The 17959-nt window shown below is 30.2% G+C and overlaps 2 protein-coding genes across 7 annotated transcripts; one reads left to right on the plus strand and one right to left on the minus strand.

The window, feature by feature from the left end:
- The first annotated feature begins 761 nt into the window (after nucleotides 1-761).
- On the plus strand, nucleotides 762-4113 carry LOC126674738 (uncharacterized). 6 transcript variants are annotated; one of them, XR_008790433.1, is made up of 8 exons: nucleotides 762-1007; nucleotides 1992-2323; nucleotides 2455-2518; nucleotides 2975-3060; nucleotides 3221-3268; nucleotides 3389-3453; nucleotides 3564-3778; nucleotides 3854-4113. XR_008790433.1 is itself a non-coding variant. In XM_050369236.2 (7 exons), exons 5-7 carry the CDS (start codon nucleotides 3245-3247, stop codon nucleotides 3975-3977), a joined length of 363 nt encoding a protein of 120 aa, XP_050225193.1. In that variant the 5' UTR covers nucleotides 762-1007; nucleotides 1992-2323; nucleotides 2455-2518; nucleotides 2975-3060; nucleotides 3221-3244; the 3' UTR covers nucleotides 3978-4113. The 6 variants fall into 6 exon arrangements, 4 of the variants coding, with proteins under 4 accessions (XP_050225193.1, XP_055961218.1, XP_055961217.1 ...); XR_008790434.1 differs by having other exon boundaries at nucleotides 3576-3778; XM_050369236.2 differs by lacking the exon at nucleotides 3389-3453.
- An 8741-nt stretch (nucleotides 4114-12854) lies between these two features.
- On the minus strand, nucleotides 12855-14855 carry LOC126671182 (protein WEAK CHLOROPLAST MOVEMENT UNDER BLUE LIGHT-like 1). Its single transcript, XM_050364913.2, has 2 exons — nucleotides 14680-14855; nucleotides 12855-14207 (listed from the first exon to the last, which is right to left on the minus strand). Exons 1-2 carry the CDS (start codon nucleotides 14800-14802, stop codon nucleotides 12855-12857), a joined length of 1476 nt encoding a protein of 491 aa, XP_050220870.1. The 5' UTR covers nucleotides 14803-14855.
- Nucleotides 14856-17959: the final 3104 nt, after the last annotated feature.

Below are 17959 nucleotides of genomic sequence, written 5' to 3' on the forward strand. Positions count from 1 at the left end.
TTTATTCATACACATTTTGAAGGATAAAATATATACATGTTCGTTAAATCTCAACTTCCATCTGCATTGAATATCATACAAGTAAAATTTGCAATGCGATGAAGAAATTCACAGCATTGTCCGCCTAGAATGTCCACTCCGACGTTGGCGCTTCAAAGACGATTCACTCACTAGCCGACATGATCCATGTGAATGAGTGCCTGATCATCCGCAACCGTCCATGCAAGGTATTTTCAAGGTTTTCTTTTTCTATTTTTATTACACTTTTTAATACGGTATATGTTGATGTACGAATCAGATTGTTCATATTATACGATCATCTACCGCAGCTCGCCCCACCTTCTCTCTGCCCACTAGCACATAAGCCACTTTCAGCAACACTTACTTAGTAGCAGTTACAAAACTGTTACAATAACATATATAATGCAACAGTTAGGTTACGGTTGAAAACCGTTGCAAAGAATTTGATAAATTTGCATATTTTGTAACATATAGCAACAGATACATAAAACTGTTACATTAACTTAAGAAAATGCAACAATTTGACTGAACATAGCAACACTTTAAAACTGTTACCTCATCTTAAATACAAAATATTACATATTTTTTTAGGTTAGTTGTATTTTGGAGAATAATATTCTTTAAATGAAGTGGATTTTTGGAGTTTAAAAAATACAGTTATATTGTTTTAAAATTATTAGTACTACTTTTTAGTTTAATTTTTTAATTTGAACTTCTTCATTTCACAGGTAAGAATTTATTTTCACGAAACAAAAAGAAGTGCAGAGCGCGACTCATCTCTATTTTCATTCTCACTGCTCTTTATCTCCATCACAATTTTTAATTTCTCCATTCTCTTTTCTAGGGTTTACAAACTTCTGCTATCTACATCTTTCTCTCTCTTCAATTAAGATGCAATTCTAGAGTTTAGCTGTCCCGGAAATATCATCGGTTATCGCGTGGTTCAGGCCAAATCTCCTCCTTCCTCCAATTCCTGCTCTCGCGAGGTTTACTTTCCATTCTCCATCTTTTATTTGTGTTTCAAAAATATTATTATTAGCATCGTCTTTAATACTTAGCAATTCAATTGATCCGCACATCTTTTTATGCAATTTCTTTTCATGTTGATTGTTTTCTCTTTTTTTTAGTTATTTTATATAAATAATGTGAAATCTCTGGTTAAAAAATAGGGCTTGACGTTATTGAGGGTAAAATTGTGAAACACAGTTAATAGAAATGTATGAATCAATCTGAATTAGTTTTTCTATAGCAAATGAGCAAAAATTGATCCACATCTATCAGGGAATGTTTGTGGATCAACATCTATCATGGGAGCAGTGTGAAGAAGTTTTGGAGAAATTAATCTTCACTTTGTTAAGTTATTTAGTAATTGTAATTGAAAGTATGATTTAATTAATATCTAATTCAAATGAATTTTTTTTAGGAATCATAGAGTAGCAGATCAACTGATTTGATGCAACATTTAAAGCGGTAGGACCTAAATTGATTATTAGTTCAAAATTAATATCTAATTCACAATTAATACTTTATGTGTTTATAGTTTTTTAAGTTTGGTAACAGTATCTGAATCTATGATTTCTAAAACATTGAAATTAGTCTTATTGATTAATTTTGAGTGTTTGATGAATTACCATAGCAAAATCCTAAGTATAATATGTTGTGTTTTTATATGATATATATAAAATTTTCTAGCATTGTGATTTGTGATGCCATGCCTCCTAGAAATCTTGAACTGATTAAATTAGTAGTGAAATGATCAATCTGAATTGATTTTCAAATACTATTTTACTGTTTTAAACCTTAGGTTACTGAATATAGCTTTTTGAATTAATTATAAATTTAAAATGCTTAGCATGAACATATCCGAACACTTTCTTTTTTTATTGAGCCTGGCAAGCAAGTCTTTGAATCTTTATTCTAACGATTGTTTTCACATTTATTTGTTTGTTTGCTGGATTGAAATTTTACAGGTGGTTAGTAATTGCATCAACTACAGTAGCAATGAGATTTACTTTGTTTCCATTACTTGTTCTGCAACTTAACAAGTTAAGAAAGACATTAGAGCTATTTCTTAACTGTAAATTCTTGTTTTTTTAGTTTTTGTTGTTGTTGCTGCTGTATATTTAGTTCATAAATGTGAATATTCCTTTTATGTATGCGTTATTTTGTTTTAGTGCCTCTTCCATTTCCACCTCCTGTGTCAGGAAAGAGGTTTATGGATCACATTTCACTCTTCCACAAGGAAAGAAGAGCAATTGGCTGCCCCTCATATTTATGGTTTCTTGCTTATGCCTCTGTTCAGGTACATCAACTTCACAAGCAGGGCATGTGCTTTATTTTGGTCATCTAGCTTTTGGTTGGTTCAAATGTATTTTATCTGTCAATGCATTTAGTAAATGAGTTTAACAGTCAATGTTCCTTCCAAACCCGCAGAAGTGAAGCATGTAATAGCTGTGCTTTATTTTAGAAAGAAATGCAGCAATGATTCATAATGAAGGTACTTGTGCAATTCCCTCTACAGAACGAGTGCATTTTTTTAGTAGAGCTATAGTCCTAAGCCAAGTAATCATATGGAGGAAAGCTTTAAAAATTTAATTTGATCTATTGTTTTCATTCTTTTTATGGGCTTGCATGAATATATTGTAATTTTAATAAAATGAAAACATACTGTTTATACAACTCCTAAGGATGAAAGAAGTAAAAGACACACTACACTAAATAAGGTACACTCATGGACAATAAAATAAAAAAGACCGATTATTTTAAATGCACATAGCCAGACATAGTTAAGGCTTTGCTCAAGTATTGGAATTCTTAATTTGTGAAGTTATTTTTTATTTATGTGTTAATATATCCTTATCAAGGTTTTCCATGTTTAGTATAATCAATTTTCTCTCCATTGTTGTCTTTTTTGCAACACATTACATAAATAAATGTTCAAAATTGGAACTAGCAAAAGGATATGCATGATGTAGGGCAACAAAGTTTTGGTAGAGTAATAAAGAAGTTGATTGGAGAAGGCAACTTCAATTGATTCAGGTACTATTTTCTCTTAATTTTTTCAAACACTTAGTTATATCCTGCTTCAGATTTTAATTTTTTTCAAACAACTAGTACATTGTGTATAGTTAGATCTAATGTCCTTATATCTTACTTCATTTTCTTTGGGTATCATTTTGTGCTTGACATGCGAAATTAGGTTGGTTACTTAATTCAAGTGATTATGGTGAAGGATCTGTTGGTTCAGGTTGGTCTGCTTCATCCCTTCAAATCCTTAATTTGTTGTACATTTATGACTCTAATATAATTTTACGGGTATTTTTTAATTTTTTTCAACAAAATAGTAAAGATTCTTCTTCTATTGCAGGTTTTTCGAGCTTTAAATTATATAATTATAGAATTTTACCTAATATCATCTATTATTTATACCAGGTAAATAATATAGAGATTTCATGGAAGATGTTGCTTTTATGCAAATAGATTGAAAAACTATGTAAATAGATCATATTTCTGATATTATATTATGTCTTACTTGGTGACAGTCCAAATTGCAGGAGCTCCTAAATAGTGGAAGTGATTCGTTTTCCACTGTTATAGGTCAGAGGCCTCCTAGTCATGCATTTCTGTATGAAAGAGGGGTTACAAGAACCAATTTGAAGAACGGAGTAGGAAGCTGTTCTTCAATAATTGTATCTGAAGAGCTCACTGACAAGATAAGGAAAGAACTGAAAGAACAATTTGACAAGGAGATGGCTGGGTATAACACGTTCTTTTGCACATTTATCTTATTATGTATTATGTTTGCATATTTTGAGTAGGATTGTTTATGCAGTTTTGCAGGATTTTATGAAGATATTTGTGGAAATGATTTCATAGCAAAAAAAGCGTTCAATGTTTGTAGTATAATCGTTATGTTTGATGAATATTTTGGTGAACATTTTCTTTTTGTGATGTAATGGATGGAAAGAATATTTTGACTTTGAATTTTATGAATATTTTATGTCTTCTAATTTTAGTGAATATTTTATGTTATCCCATTTTAGTGAATGTTTTCCGTTTTTAAATTTAGTCAATAATAGTTTCCGCTTTTAATTCCTTTTCTTTAAATATAAACTGTTGCGTATTCTATCTAAACCGTTATTTAAAGTTTTAGCCAAACCATTGCATCAGTATATATAAGTGTTGCCTATAGTACTATCCATATTGTTGCCTTATAAAAATAAATGTTGCCTAAAGTACATACGAATCGTTGCTTTAAAAAAATAAATGTTGCCTAAAATGCATTACAAAACTGTTACACTATATGTTTGAAACCGTTGCTTTTGTTATAAATAGCAGCGCTTTTATTTGTATTACAATAGTATAAAAAATGTTGCAATAGCTATTAAAACCTATTGCAGCGGCCGCAAATGTAGCCGATTGAAAAGCGTTGCAAAAGACCCTAGGCAACAGTTTTTGTACATACAACAACACTTGTCCGGTGTTGCTGAAAGTGACTTATGTGGTAGTGGCCACTATATGGTAGGTAAATTTTTAATCTGATTGGCGTGTTGTTGTAGTGTTTCTTGATTATGAATATCAATATGTAGTCAACCCAAAATCAAAATCGGATACACACGCACAACAAACAAAAAGAAGTAAAAACGAATTGCAAAAACGCATTTATGAGAACTCAATACATACATACACTAGCATTATCGAATCAAATTCTCTCAAACGGTGATGAAGAAGTTCACAACATTATCCGCCAAGAATCTCCGCTCCGACGTTGACGCTTTAGAGACCATTCCCACACTAGCTGACATGATCCGTGTGAATGAATGCCTGATCATCTACAACCGTCCATGCAAGTATTTTCAAGGTTTTCTTTTTCTTTTTATATTTTAACTTTTTTATGCGGTATATGTTGATGTACGAATCAATGTTTTAGACCATACCTACTACAGCAGGCATGCTCTGTGCAAATCAGTGCATGATCATTGGAAAGCGTCCATGCACAGTGCTTGAAATTCACAGAGGAACGACGAGAAAAAAGGGCATTGCTAAAATGTAAATTTTTTTGTAGCGATTTTCTTACTTCAAAGAAAGTGGAGTATTCATATCCCGTCACTCACATTTGTGAGGTACTATATTTTTCATTAATTTTTTTTTTATTTTTTAAGGATATTTTTACTTAAGAATTATAAATGTTGATTACTTGGTTGTTGTTATCAGTATTACAGACTACCCACTGCTGGATATCTCGGACGATGAACTTGTAGGTCTTTTCGATTTATTTAATTTGTGATTCACTACAAATTTGACTCAATGTATTTGAGGTGGCTCTGCTCTTTTCAAATGGGACTACTAAAGGGTGTCTCAATCTGTCCAAGTGTTGATAAAAAGTTCTCGGAGGAGATTAAAAATGGATTTAGAGCAGGAAGAGAAATTCTAGTGAAAGTATAAGAGGGTATAGGCATAGAGTTTATTTGTGGCTTCTACTTCAAGGATTGATGAAGTTTGTGTAGTGTTTCTTGATTGATGCAGTTTTCGTAGTGTTTCTTGATTGATATGTTATTTGTTTTTTGATTAGGAATAACATGTTGTTTGTGACTATTTGTTTGCTAATACATCATTTTCTACTAGTCTATATAGCCCAGTTCGACTCCTACTTGAATAGTCATATATCATTGTGCTATGTTTTAGTATTCCTCGCTTTTGTTTTGTGTTGAATGATAATCAATGTGCAAGTTGGAAATATTGAAACGAAGAACAATTGTGAGCGGAGCGGAGTTCGAGGGCCGGTCGCCCAGATTTATGGCCGACTTCTTTGATCCGAAAATGGTTTGAAAATGGAGTCGCCGCTAATCCAATGAACGTTTTTAAATAAAACTCCTTAGAAGAATCAATTATGTAGTTAGATAAAAAGTTACATATTCTTTATACTTTATTTTGCCAAAGCATATCTCTTAAACTTCATCACTTGAAATTTTAAAAATTAAAAATCTTCATTTTTTAAAAAAAAAATTATTGATTTTTTTTAATATTCGAATATTCCATTTTTATTCTTACACATTTTGAAGGGTAAAATATATACATCTTCGTTAAATCGCAATTTTCATAAGCATTGAATATCATTCAAGTACTAACACATGTAATATGTTCATATGCCGACAATGAAATCCAAAAAATAAATAACATATACATACACACATAAAAAACATACACTTACTATCGGTGATAGAGTTAGAAAATTTAGTCGGAAGAAACTATAAAAAAAAAAATTAATCGACAATCTTTCATATCAACCAAAACGTATCTCGTAATTGGGACTTTTTTAAACAAAAAAATTATATATCCGACTAATTGCGATTAAAACAAACCCACGAGTACTTCTCTGTGAGTGAGTTTGCATATGCCAAAAATTCCTAATTTATTTATTCTACTTTATATTACTTATTAGAAAATGTAATTAGCAATTAGAGCAACCCCACAGCCTAAAAAAATAATAGGAATTAGGACTTTGGCTACCCAACACAGCAAGTAACGTGTAAGACTTTATTGTTTTTTTGCTTGGAAGATTCACATATACACCAACTAACGTATTTGCCTTTGACGGCGAATTGACCACCACTTTCCCAACAATCAATTTGCTTCTTTTGCCTTTAATTTAATTGCTACAATTGTTGAATGTTTGCATTTCAAGAAATAGATTGGAAGAATACTAAGCAACCTAAATTTAGAGACATAAAAATTAAAATACAAATTACCGTTTAAAAAAAAAAATTAATCCAATATTTATGTGGTTAGAAAAGACATAAAATAAAGTATTCGGATATTAAAGACGCAAACCGTTAACATTTCTTATGCGATCGGTAATAAAAAGTAATATTACTATTTAAAAAGAGTCTTGGACCAAGAATATAACATTTGAAAAAGAAAAATCGTTTGATGTGTAATGTGGTTTTTAACTTTTGATAAACTTAAGGGCAATTAAACTAATTTATTTCTATCAGTCTTACCAGTACAAATGAATCCATACATGTCAAAGTTTTTGTATTCTTTTTTAAGCCAAATATCGTAAAAATGTCAAACCTTTTACAAAAGTTTCACAAAAATCCTGACCTTTCAATTTTATCGATTTTGGCTAAAAACATATTATTTGGTTTTAATTGTGGCCAATTCTCAATTTGATTTTAATTTTGCCTATGTGCCACCAACGTGGCATGCACATATATTGAAAGGTCAGAATTTTTGTGAAACCTAATAATCCATTTTTGGCCAATATCGACAAAATTGAAAGATCATGACTTTTGTGAAACCAAATAATCAGTTTTTGGCCAAAAAATCGACAAAATTAAAAGGTCAGAACTTTTATGAAAGATGTGGTCTTTTTACGACATTTGGCCTTTTTTTTATAAACATGCAAATCAAAGTTGATGGGAGCTTCTTGGGCCAAATAATAATTTAGCAGGCTTTACAAATTGAGAATTGATGGGCTTCCAATAGTGGATAACTCAGCTAAGTCCAAGAGTCAGTTGAAGCATGGATGACTTGGCCTATGAACTTCTAAAATGACCTTTAACACTGTACATTGTACATTGTACATTGTACAGTGAAATTATTTCATCTTTAAACTATAGTAATGGATGTGCATTAGTAGGTATGAAATAGGCTTTTCAATTAGGATTGTACGAATCAAATCAAATCGAATAATCGAATTGAACTAAATTTGTCAAAATAATTTGAAATAATAAATTTTGTTAGTTTTCTTATTCACTTTGATTTTAATAGTAAAAGATATAAATTTAATTGTGCTATAAATTTAATCAAAAAATCGACTAGAACTCTTATTTAGTAATTCGATTTGAAAATTTAATATTCTAATAAAAACAATTTTTTATCCAATTTAGTTTAGTTTGAACGGTATGTATGCACACCACATTTTTCATCAATGAAAAACACTTGCCATAACTAAAGATAAAAATGTAAAAAACTTCACCACATATGTAAAACATAACCAATAAAAGTTCATTTTAATTACACCTCAATTTTAATTAAAAAAATTAACATCGAACTTGTGGTTTTAAAAAAATATTTTTAAATTTGATATTTTAGCTCTCCCTCAGATGAGGTGGACAAAAATAATTAAACAAAATATATACATTAGAGTTAATGTGGCAGAAAATTATTAGATAATTTAAAATTTAAAGGATAAAATAATTTAAAATGTTAAATTTAAGAGTGCTTTTTTTTAAAGTCACGAGTGTGGCCTTATTTGATCATTTATACCCAATATAAAGGTCAACATGAATCTTTGTTGTTTGAACTCTTATAAGAATACCTAAAATTTTAAAAAATATTTATAAAAATAGGTGTTGATTTTTTTCATTTATAAAAATACCGAGTTGATTTAAAAATATTTATAAAAATACCAAAAATTAAAAATTATTTATAAAAATATGGTATGTATACTGTTGAAATAATTCAGTATATTTAAACTTATGAACCACAGAACTGGATACAACATTTAGTTTAATATTGGTATAATTTCAGTGTATTTTCGTATATCGATAACGTATATTTTCATTATATGTTTGTTGATACTAATTTTTTTATATATATTTTTTGATTGATAACATATATAAAATTTTTATATATATTTTGATTAAAGTTGGTAGTGAACTAGAGAATTTATATATTATTGGTATAATTTTGGTATGTTGTTATTTTTCGTATACGATGTAGTGTAATTTTAGTATAATTTTTATTTACTATCAATAATATTTTAATATGTTTTAATGTGTATATTTTTGATATAATGTCGGTATAATTTTAATATAATTTTAGTCTATATACAATATGCACATGAATTTAGTAATTGAAATTATACCAGCAATATACATACCGTATTTTGATAATTATTTTTTTATTTTTTAGTATTTTTATAAATATTTTTAAACCATCTCGTTGTTTTTATAAATAAAAATTCAACACCTATTTTATAATTATTTTCATTTTTTTTCATAAATGGTGTAATTTGTTTAAAAAATACTTCGTTGAAAATATAACCTAATGGCTAATGGCATATAGCTTCCATAATAATTGGGTAATTTACACAAATCCCCTAAAAGTGGTCTTATCTAATGTTTTTACCTCAACTTTTTTATTTTTGCAATAATCTCTCAATAAAATAGAAAAGTTTTCACCATTCCCTCATACCCCAAAATAAGCTGATTTTAGAATGAAATAGGACAATTATAACCCTTAAATAAATAATATTCCAGCTTTACCGTATAAAAAGACAGCCTGTCCAGGCCATCCCACATGCTGCACTAAGATGCTTCTTTTCCCGCCTTTTCCCTGCCATCACATTGTAGGTCTGTCTTCTTCTTTTTCCAAATTGAAAAGCTATTGTTATAATGTTCTTAATATCCTATTTTTTTTATTTGTAAACTAAAATCATTTGACAATATAATTTTTTTTATAAATTAATTTTACATGATAGCTTGTTTTATTTAAATAGCTAATTTTATGTGACGGTTTATTTAATTTTAATACTTATACATTTTATTAAATTATTTATTTTAAAAAATGAATTATTCTATTTAAATAAATTTATTAAGAATTCACATTAATTTTTATATAATGTATACGTTTATTTTTATCTAAAATTTAATAATTTTATTTTCAATTACTTTTTATAATAAAATTTTAATAAACTATTTAATTAGACTAAATAAATTTGAATTTATAATCAATTCAAATATAATTTATTTTAGTTTAGTTTACTGTAAATCTACATTCTTTTTATATTAACATGTAGTTTACATCAAGTTTATATTGAATTGACATTAAGTCTACATTGAGTCGACATTGAGTCGATATTAAGTTTACATTGAGTTGATATTAAGTTACATTTCAATATTAAAATAATCTACAAAAAAATTAGTTCGTATTGACATTAAATTTACATTAAGTTGATATTATGTTTATATTAAATTGATATTGACTCGACATTGAGTTGATATTAAGTTTACATTAACTTGATAAGTAACATTTCAAAATTTTATTAATTTATTAAAAAATTACTCGGATTGACATTAAGTTTACATTGAGTTGACATTAAGTTTATATTGAATTGACATGAGGTTCACATTGAGTTGACATTAAGTCGTCATTGAATTAAATTTGTGTCGACGTTGAGTTGATATTAACTTACATTGAGTTCATATAAAACTAATTTTTAAAATTTTAATAATTTACTAAAAAATTTACTTCGAATTGACATTTAGTTTACATTATGTTTATATTGAGTAGAATTTAGGTTTAAATTGAGTTGACATTGGATCGTCATTGAGTTGACATTGAGTCGACGTTGAGTTGACATTAAATTTACACAAATCACTATGAAAAATCTTACATAATTTACTTTCAATATACTATTAGTTTATTTTTGAAAGTATAAATTATAGAAAAATAATTTTATTACAATAATAAAAAATAATTTCATTTAAAATTTACATTGAGCTGATATTAAAATTGTGTCGACGTTGAGTTGATGTTAAATTTACATTGACTTGATATTAAATTTACATTGTTGTTTCAGTATTATTTGATTAAAGTGATTCAGTTAAAAGAGGTTCACATTCGGTTCATATCAGGTTGATTTTTAGTTTTATAAACTGCCAAATATATTTCACTTAAAAGAGAGATTTAATTTGTGATTACATTAAATGTCAACATTCTCTCTCTATAAAAAGTCATTTAAAATTATAAAAAGCAGCAAGATAAATTTTATTAAAAAATGAATTAAGGTAGTTCAGTTGATATAGGTTCATATCAGGTTCACATTTGGTTGATTTTTGGTTTTATAGACTATCACTTAAAAAAAGATTCAATTTGTATTGTACTAAATTTCAAAATTTTATCTATATAAATTGCTAGTTAAGATTGTAAAGAGCAGTAAGACAAAGTTCATAAAAAAAAAGAATTAACATAGTTCAGTTGATATATCACGCCAGGTCAATATCAGGTTGATTTTCGATTTTATAAACTATTAAATATAATACACTTAAAAAAGATTTTCAATTTGTATATTACATTAAATTTTAAAATTCTCTGTATAAAAAATGTCATTTAAAATTGTAAAGAGTAGCAAGACAAATTTTATTAAAAATTGAATTAAGGAAGTTCAATTGATATAGGTTCACATTAGGTTGATTTTCGATTTTATAGATTGTCAAATACATTTCACTTAAAATATATATTCAATTTGTGTATATATTAAATTTTAAAAATCTCTTCATATAAAATGTTAGTTAAGATTGCAAAAAGCAGTAAAACAAATTTTATTAAAAATTGAATTAAGATAGTTAAATTGATATAGGTTTATATCATGTCCACATTAGGTTAATTTTTGGTTTTATAAACTGTCAAATACATTTTATTTAAAAGAGATATTCAATTTATATATCTAAACTTCAAATCTCTCTCGATATAAAATATCAATTAAGATTTATAAAATTGAATAACATACATAAATATGTCAAACAAATGAAAAAAAATGATTCATATTTTTTTTATAAAAATTTACTTGAAGTTCATATATATTGCACTTCAAATCAACATATGATCGAAATAAAAATAGAAATTTGTCAGTTACTTAAAATATATAACTTGGTGAAACTATTGGGTAGTAGAAAAAGACTTAAATATCATTATTCTATGCCTTAGGTTTTCATAAATAAGATTCATATCCTGCTATTGTATAGCATTATTTTTTTTACCACAATATACAATTAGAAATAAAATTTTAATTATAGTTTCAACTGTATACAAACCAAAATATTGATGTTAAATGGTAGCATTTAGCATCATAATGCTAAGTACAGTACTAATTATAAACAATACTTCAACTTCTATTGCCATTTTGACATGTCATCTCCACCAACCGTGCCTTGAACAATAACATTTGTGGCTGTTCTTTTCTTTTCCCTCATTTAGCCATTTAATTTGATTTGATTTCTTGAGATAGAAGAAGATTAAACAATTCAATTGCCTTTTCAAACAAATTATTTTTAGAATGACCTCTGGTTATTGTGCTCCATGTAACTAAGTTCTTCTCAGACATTTTATCAAACAGTTTGCGTCCTATTCAACATCACCTGATTTAAACTTTTGCGATCATTAAAAAATAGAGGAACAAAAGAAAAATAGAAACAAATCTTAATGAACTCAACCTTTAAAAATCTCAACTGATTATATAAATTGCCGATCGCCGGTAAGAGAAACGACCACCTCCGGTGGAACCAGCAGCGGCCAGACCATTCACCTCCACCGATTTCTCATCCATAAAACGTAACAGATCTCCAATTTTCTAAAGTTAAAATGGCAGAGACAATTTCAAAAAATTAAACTATGCGAGTAAGAGATCATTCTAAGAATGAAGGAACATTTTTGCGTCATTCAGTGATAAATTGGACAACTTGGTATATGAAGTAGATAATTAATTAGGGGTAAATTGGGTTTAAAATTATATTGAGGTAGAACATACAAACACTTTTTAAAAAATGAGAGATTTTTGTAAAAAAATAATTTCTGAGTCACTAATATAAAAATTTCAAAATTTGGTTGGTACGGTGTAATTTTCTCTAAATAATTAAGGCCTGGATTGTGCAAACATAAAAGGCCCATTCTCGATAGCAATTTCAGCCAACCAACATATTATATATTTTTACAAAGATAATAATTATAAAATTTCTGAATTTACAAAACGTTGAAATATAGCACTCGGACAAGTTTCGGTGCAATCTGCAAACATATGATACATTGTTTGAAAATGTTAGAAAATACTAAAATTTCATGTTAAGAACCTCGTACAATGGCTGATGACTTCTTCTTGGTTTGGTATCAATATCATACGATGAAGAAGAATATTCCCTCGACAAAGATTCCTCCCTGAGTGCAGCTAAAGCGGCCTTTCTCCTCTTTTTTTGTTCTCTCCATTTCCTCAGCTGTTCTTCAAGTGATATTTTAGCCTTTTCCGCTGCTTCAGCTCTCGAACCGGCCTGTTCCGCTCGCGTCCTGAACTCCGCCACTTTCGCTGTCGCGCTTTCCAATTCTTTCTTTAGAATCTCCAATTCTAAATCTTTTCTTGGAGATTGGTTTGTTTTCTCAGCTTTCTTGATCAGCGATTCGTATTCTTCGACAGAAATCGTAATCTTGTAATCGGTTTCACTCTTTTTGTTGTCAGATTCGGTTATTAGTTCATCTGTCAGGATAGGTTGAAGTTTTCCTGCCCTTGCTTCGGATGCTTCTGATGCTGCAATTTTCGCCCTGACTCGGTGCAACTCTGCTTTCAGCAATGCAATCTCAATCTGTGCTTCGTTTTCTCTTTCTCTGACTTCCTCCAAGCCGTTCTTTAATATCTCTAGCTCATCTGTCAGCGTTTCGACGTTTCTGTTCAAACACGTTTCGTGCTTAAGTTCTTCTTTTAACTGTTTCATTTCGCCTTCGAGTTCTGATATATAAGCTGCTTTATCAGAATTCTGTTTTTCCTTCTCTTTCAGATCTTCTTTTAACTTGTGAATGTCATTTATGATGTCGGATACAGCTTTATCAGACGAAGTCAATAGCTCATTAGCTTGATTAAGTTCCATCTGTAACGAATCAATGAAGACGGATTTTGAGATTAGCTGATTTTCCAATTCTTCATCGAAAGATGTATGCCTTGAGAAAGAAATAGCTCGATTGAGGTCGTTGACGCTCTTCAGGAGTTTTTCGGCTTTCTCCTTTTCGATATTTGCAGATAATTCAACTGATTCTGCTTGGATCATTGCCTTGAGTTTCTCTTCTCTGGCAGCAACAAGTTCTGTTTCCATACTAAGAACCTCGTCCTGTACCGCCTTCAATTCGCTTAAAACATGCGTAAGTTGTTCCTTTATCTTAATAACTTCCTGTGATTGATCGGTCATCTCCTTCAGCTTTGCCTCAAGTTCATTGACTCGAGCTCTAGCTTCTTGGCATTCTTCGAAATATTTATCTCTCTGAACCTCAGAATTCTTCAACTGATCAGAAAGTTCCTGAGTTGTTTCATGGTAATGGTCTAGTTTATGTAATAGCTGCAAATAGGCAGCATCTTTTGCTTCAGTCTGCACCTTGTAATTTGCCAAATCCTTCTGTAGCCCTTCAATGTCCGTCTCCTGCTGCCCATAAAACCACACATATGATTAGTATAAACGATATATTGCATCCAAACGAAAAACGTTGAAATGAAAAATGATAAAACTACCAATTCGACAAAAAAAATGTTCATAATCTAAAGTTTTGAAGTTTTATAAGCGTCTACAAAAATAGAAATAAAATGCTGAAGCATAAGATTCGACAAGTTTTTCGAGTTATATAGACATTAGCCTAGCCAGGAAATATTGCAAGGGGCGAATGATAAGGGAGAAAAATTTAATCGCCGATCTTTTTCTATCTAATCTAAGTAGGACGGAACTTCGAATCAGGACTGTTTTTTAAAAAAAAAATTACGTTTCGATCAATTCCGACCGGGCGGTCACACAGGCCCGGCCCACCAATGAATATAGGTATAGAGTAGCTAGATTCATCAACTATTTATCATATTTCAGATAGAATTATCAAAGAAGTGGCTAAATATTTTAAAGAACATACATCAAAACTGCTGCTGCTGCTGCTACTACTGCCGGAACGGAGTTTCTTCTGATCACATTTCTCGCCGAACAAAGTTAACGCAACTTGTACAGATTCAATATGTTTAGTATCAATCTCACCCATTTTCTTGAAATACAAGAAACAATCCAAAAGAACCAGCAAGTTCTAGGGTTTAAGAAAAGGGAGATAAACAAGAAAATGAAAGTGAAAAACAAAGAACTGTAGTCCGGATCTTAAAGCTGCGTTGGTGCTAAGGTTTGTTGGAGAATACGAAGTCGTTAGTTTTTGTCATAAACTGAAGGTTACAAGATTTGCATGCAAATCTTGATAAGAATTTCATTTTCCTAGAAGTGATCGATCGAAAATCCCTAATTTTGCATGCTGTTTTCTTGTTTTTGTTATTTGTATCTAATTCAAGACAGCTATCTGTTAATTTGTTGAATGCTATTTGGTTTAGTATCTTTGGCGGGATTATAGCTTTGTTTATTTGTTTTATTTGTTTGTTCATATGGATGCTTCAGTTCTACAACAGCATTTGGCCGGTAATTAGCTGAACGATTTTTATTTATTTTGGAAAAATTGTTGAAACAATCTGATTATTATATGTTAAACTCTATAGTAAATTTCGGGATAAAAGTATTACTATATCGGGATAAAATTCAATAATATGATTTGATTACCAAAAGCAGAAAAGGATCAAATTTGGTCTCTACATTTATAAAAATGGACTAAAAAATCAAAATTCTTATTATATTTATAAATCAATTCAATTTTTTATTTACAAATTAGAAAAAATTAAATTCTTAATTTTTAATACAATATTTTCAAGAAAAAATTATTATTTTCATCTAATGATTTATTTTAAAAATAAATTATTTTTTTGTAATATTTTAGTTTATTAATATCTTTAAGTCATGATGGAATCATATAAATCTCACATCGCTAAAGGACAACAAGATCCACGCGCTGACCTATAAATACAAAACTCAAAGACACCTTCAGGGGTACGTAATCTCACACCTGTCAAAATACTTTCATTATGTCCAATATACTCTTTCACTGACTTTAGCATCGGAGTGAACTCGGGGTCCCAGTCCAAGATCCATCTTCTTTCACAGAAACGTTATATGAACGGGAACGGAGCTGATTCACATACATTCTTAGATCCATCATTTGGTATCGTCTGTGAAAACCGATTTCTCAAATAATATTCTATTAATGGAAACGGGAATGAATGACGAAATCACAAAATCATCGCACCACCAACCAACCACTAGGAAGACCCTACCAAAACACTTAAACCCTCGAAAGCAAATAAGAGACCACGAGGAGCAGAAAGAAAAACAAACCCCCAGAGGTACAAGCGGAGTAGGCGAACACCTCTGGTAGTGGTACACAACTTTCAAATCAAAAGTGTGTCTCTATTGATGTCGTTTAGAATGAAGGATGGCATTGGAGGTGTAGATTGAGAAGTGGTGAATTGTTGTTGCTAAGGGATTTACAAGCTGCGTCTAGTGTTGTAATTCCCCGTTTGGATAGGCCGGACGAGGTGATATGAAAAGATAAATCTGGAATTTATTCTTCGGCTTTTTTTTGTAAGTTGTTTTTAGCTGGTACAGCTGAGAGTATTGATAATTTTTTAAACATTGGCTCTGAACAGCAGCAGAATATGGAGCAATTTCCAACAGTTTCAGCCAGTGTAGCTGATGTTGATCGGAAACAGTATGAGAACCGAATAGCTGCTTGTCAATCTCATGCAGCATCAATTTTTTTAATAGTTGACAGTGGAGTGGGGGTTGTTGTTGCAGGGGCTATAGGCGTGAACAGCAGCTACATTTCTACTTTACATGGGACAATTGACAAGTCAAAATCTGCCATGCATGGGACTGCCGGTGTAGTAATTATGACCGGTGCAGAGACGGTGGATGCTGAGAATAGGAGTGCATGAGCTGTCAAGAATCACTTTATTCTAATGTGGCATTCTCTGTCTCCTCCCCGAGTTAAGTTTTTTATTTGGTTAGCGGTTCATAACAAAGTTCATTCGCTTGTTTTTCTAGCTTATCGTTCTATTATCTCTCTGGATAACTCTCTTTGTCCGTTATGTGGTGAGCTGAAAACGCATGTCACAATTTCATGCACTGTGTTTTTGATAGAAAAATTTGATTTAACATACTGCAGAGGGTTGATGTGTCGTAATGTCTTCCTAATTCTTTTATGGATTTCATGCTTCAGTGGTCTCAAATTATTTCTAGCGGTTCGTATTCAAAATTCTGTAGACTTTTTTTGGTTTATCATGATTTGGGAAATTTGTAAGTGTAGGAATGAAGAGATTTTTCAGAATATGGAGAAGAATGTGGAGTATGTTATTTTCAAGAGTTTTTCTCATTCGGTTTTTCTGTTCAAAATTTGTAATAGGGATTTTGCTTATTCGGGATTGGACTCATTTAGAAATCTTGCTTGTATCTTTTTCTCCGATTTATGATGTACTATTCTTTTGTCGGAGTAGAACCCCCTAATGTGTCACCTTGAGCGTGTCACTTCTTGTGTGAAAACATTGAGATCATATCTTTTGCCACCGCTTGTGGCTTTTAACATACATATTATTCATCAAAAAAAGAATTCCTTATCCAATTCATTAAAAAAAATTCCTTATCCAAATTAAATTCCAATCATTAGGGGCATATTAGTCCTTTTTCCTTAAAACTAAATAGTGCAACCAAATATTAAAAATAATCGTTGAACACACATAAAGACAAAAAACAACAAAAAGAATTGCACACGCATTTCTAGACATATATTAGAAGACAGGTTACGACGTCCGCCCCACTTGACCTCTAGAATTCTTTAGGGATCGAAATAGAAGTTCTATTTTTTTGTTGCCGTCGGCCGTTTTAATTTTTTTATTTTCACCACCGGAGCTCCACCTAATCAAAACTTGTAACTTTGCCACTATATATGGACCCCACCATATAAAGCAACTGGATCCGCCATTAAGTAGATAATAGGCAGATGTCACATCGATGACCTATCAATAAACATTCCATTAAATAAAAATATCCTTTTACAAATAATAATATAATTAATAAAAAATCAAGTACCTGACATATGTGTGCAATTGGATATGAATGCTGAACTTTCTTTGAAATAAACAAATTGCTGTGGGAGAACTTACATTTAGGATGCTCTTGTTTCCTCATCATTCATTTGTGAATTTCAAGCACCATGCGTGGACGGTTTCCAATGATCATGCACATATTTGCACTGATCAAGCCGGCTGCAG

The sequence above is a fragment of the Mercurialis annua genome, linkage group LG3, assembly GCF_937616625.2.
Source record: "Mercurialis annua linkage group LG3, ddMerAnnu1.2, whole genome shotgun sequence".
In the NCBI taxonomy this organism is placed as follows: Eukaryota; Viridiplantae; Streptophyta; class Magnoliopsida; order Malpighiales; family Euphorbiaceae; genus Mercurialis; species Mercurialis annua.

Coding starts and splice junctions, on each gene's coding strand:
- LOC126671182 (XM_050364913.2), bottom strand. CDS start 14,802: ATGGGTGAGATTGATACTAAACATATTGAATCTGTACAAGTTGCGTTA. Junction 14,208..14,679: donor GCAGCAGCAGCAGTTTTGAT/GTATGTTCTTTA, acceptor TTTTATGGGCAG/CAGGAGACGGACATTGAAGG.
- LOC126674738 (XM_050369236.2), top strand. CDS start 3,245: ATGGTGAAGGATCTGTTGGTTCAG. Junction 3,269..3,563: donor TGAAGGATCTGTTGGTTCAG/GTTGGTCTGCTT, acceptor ACTTGGTGACAG/TCCAAATTGCAGGAGCTCCT. Junction 3,779..3,853: donor TTTGACAAGGAGATGGCTGG/GTATAACACGTT, acceptor TTGTTTATGCAG/TTTTGCAGGATTTTATGAAG.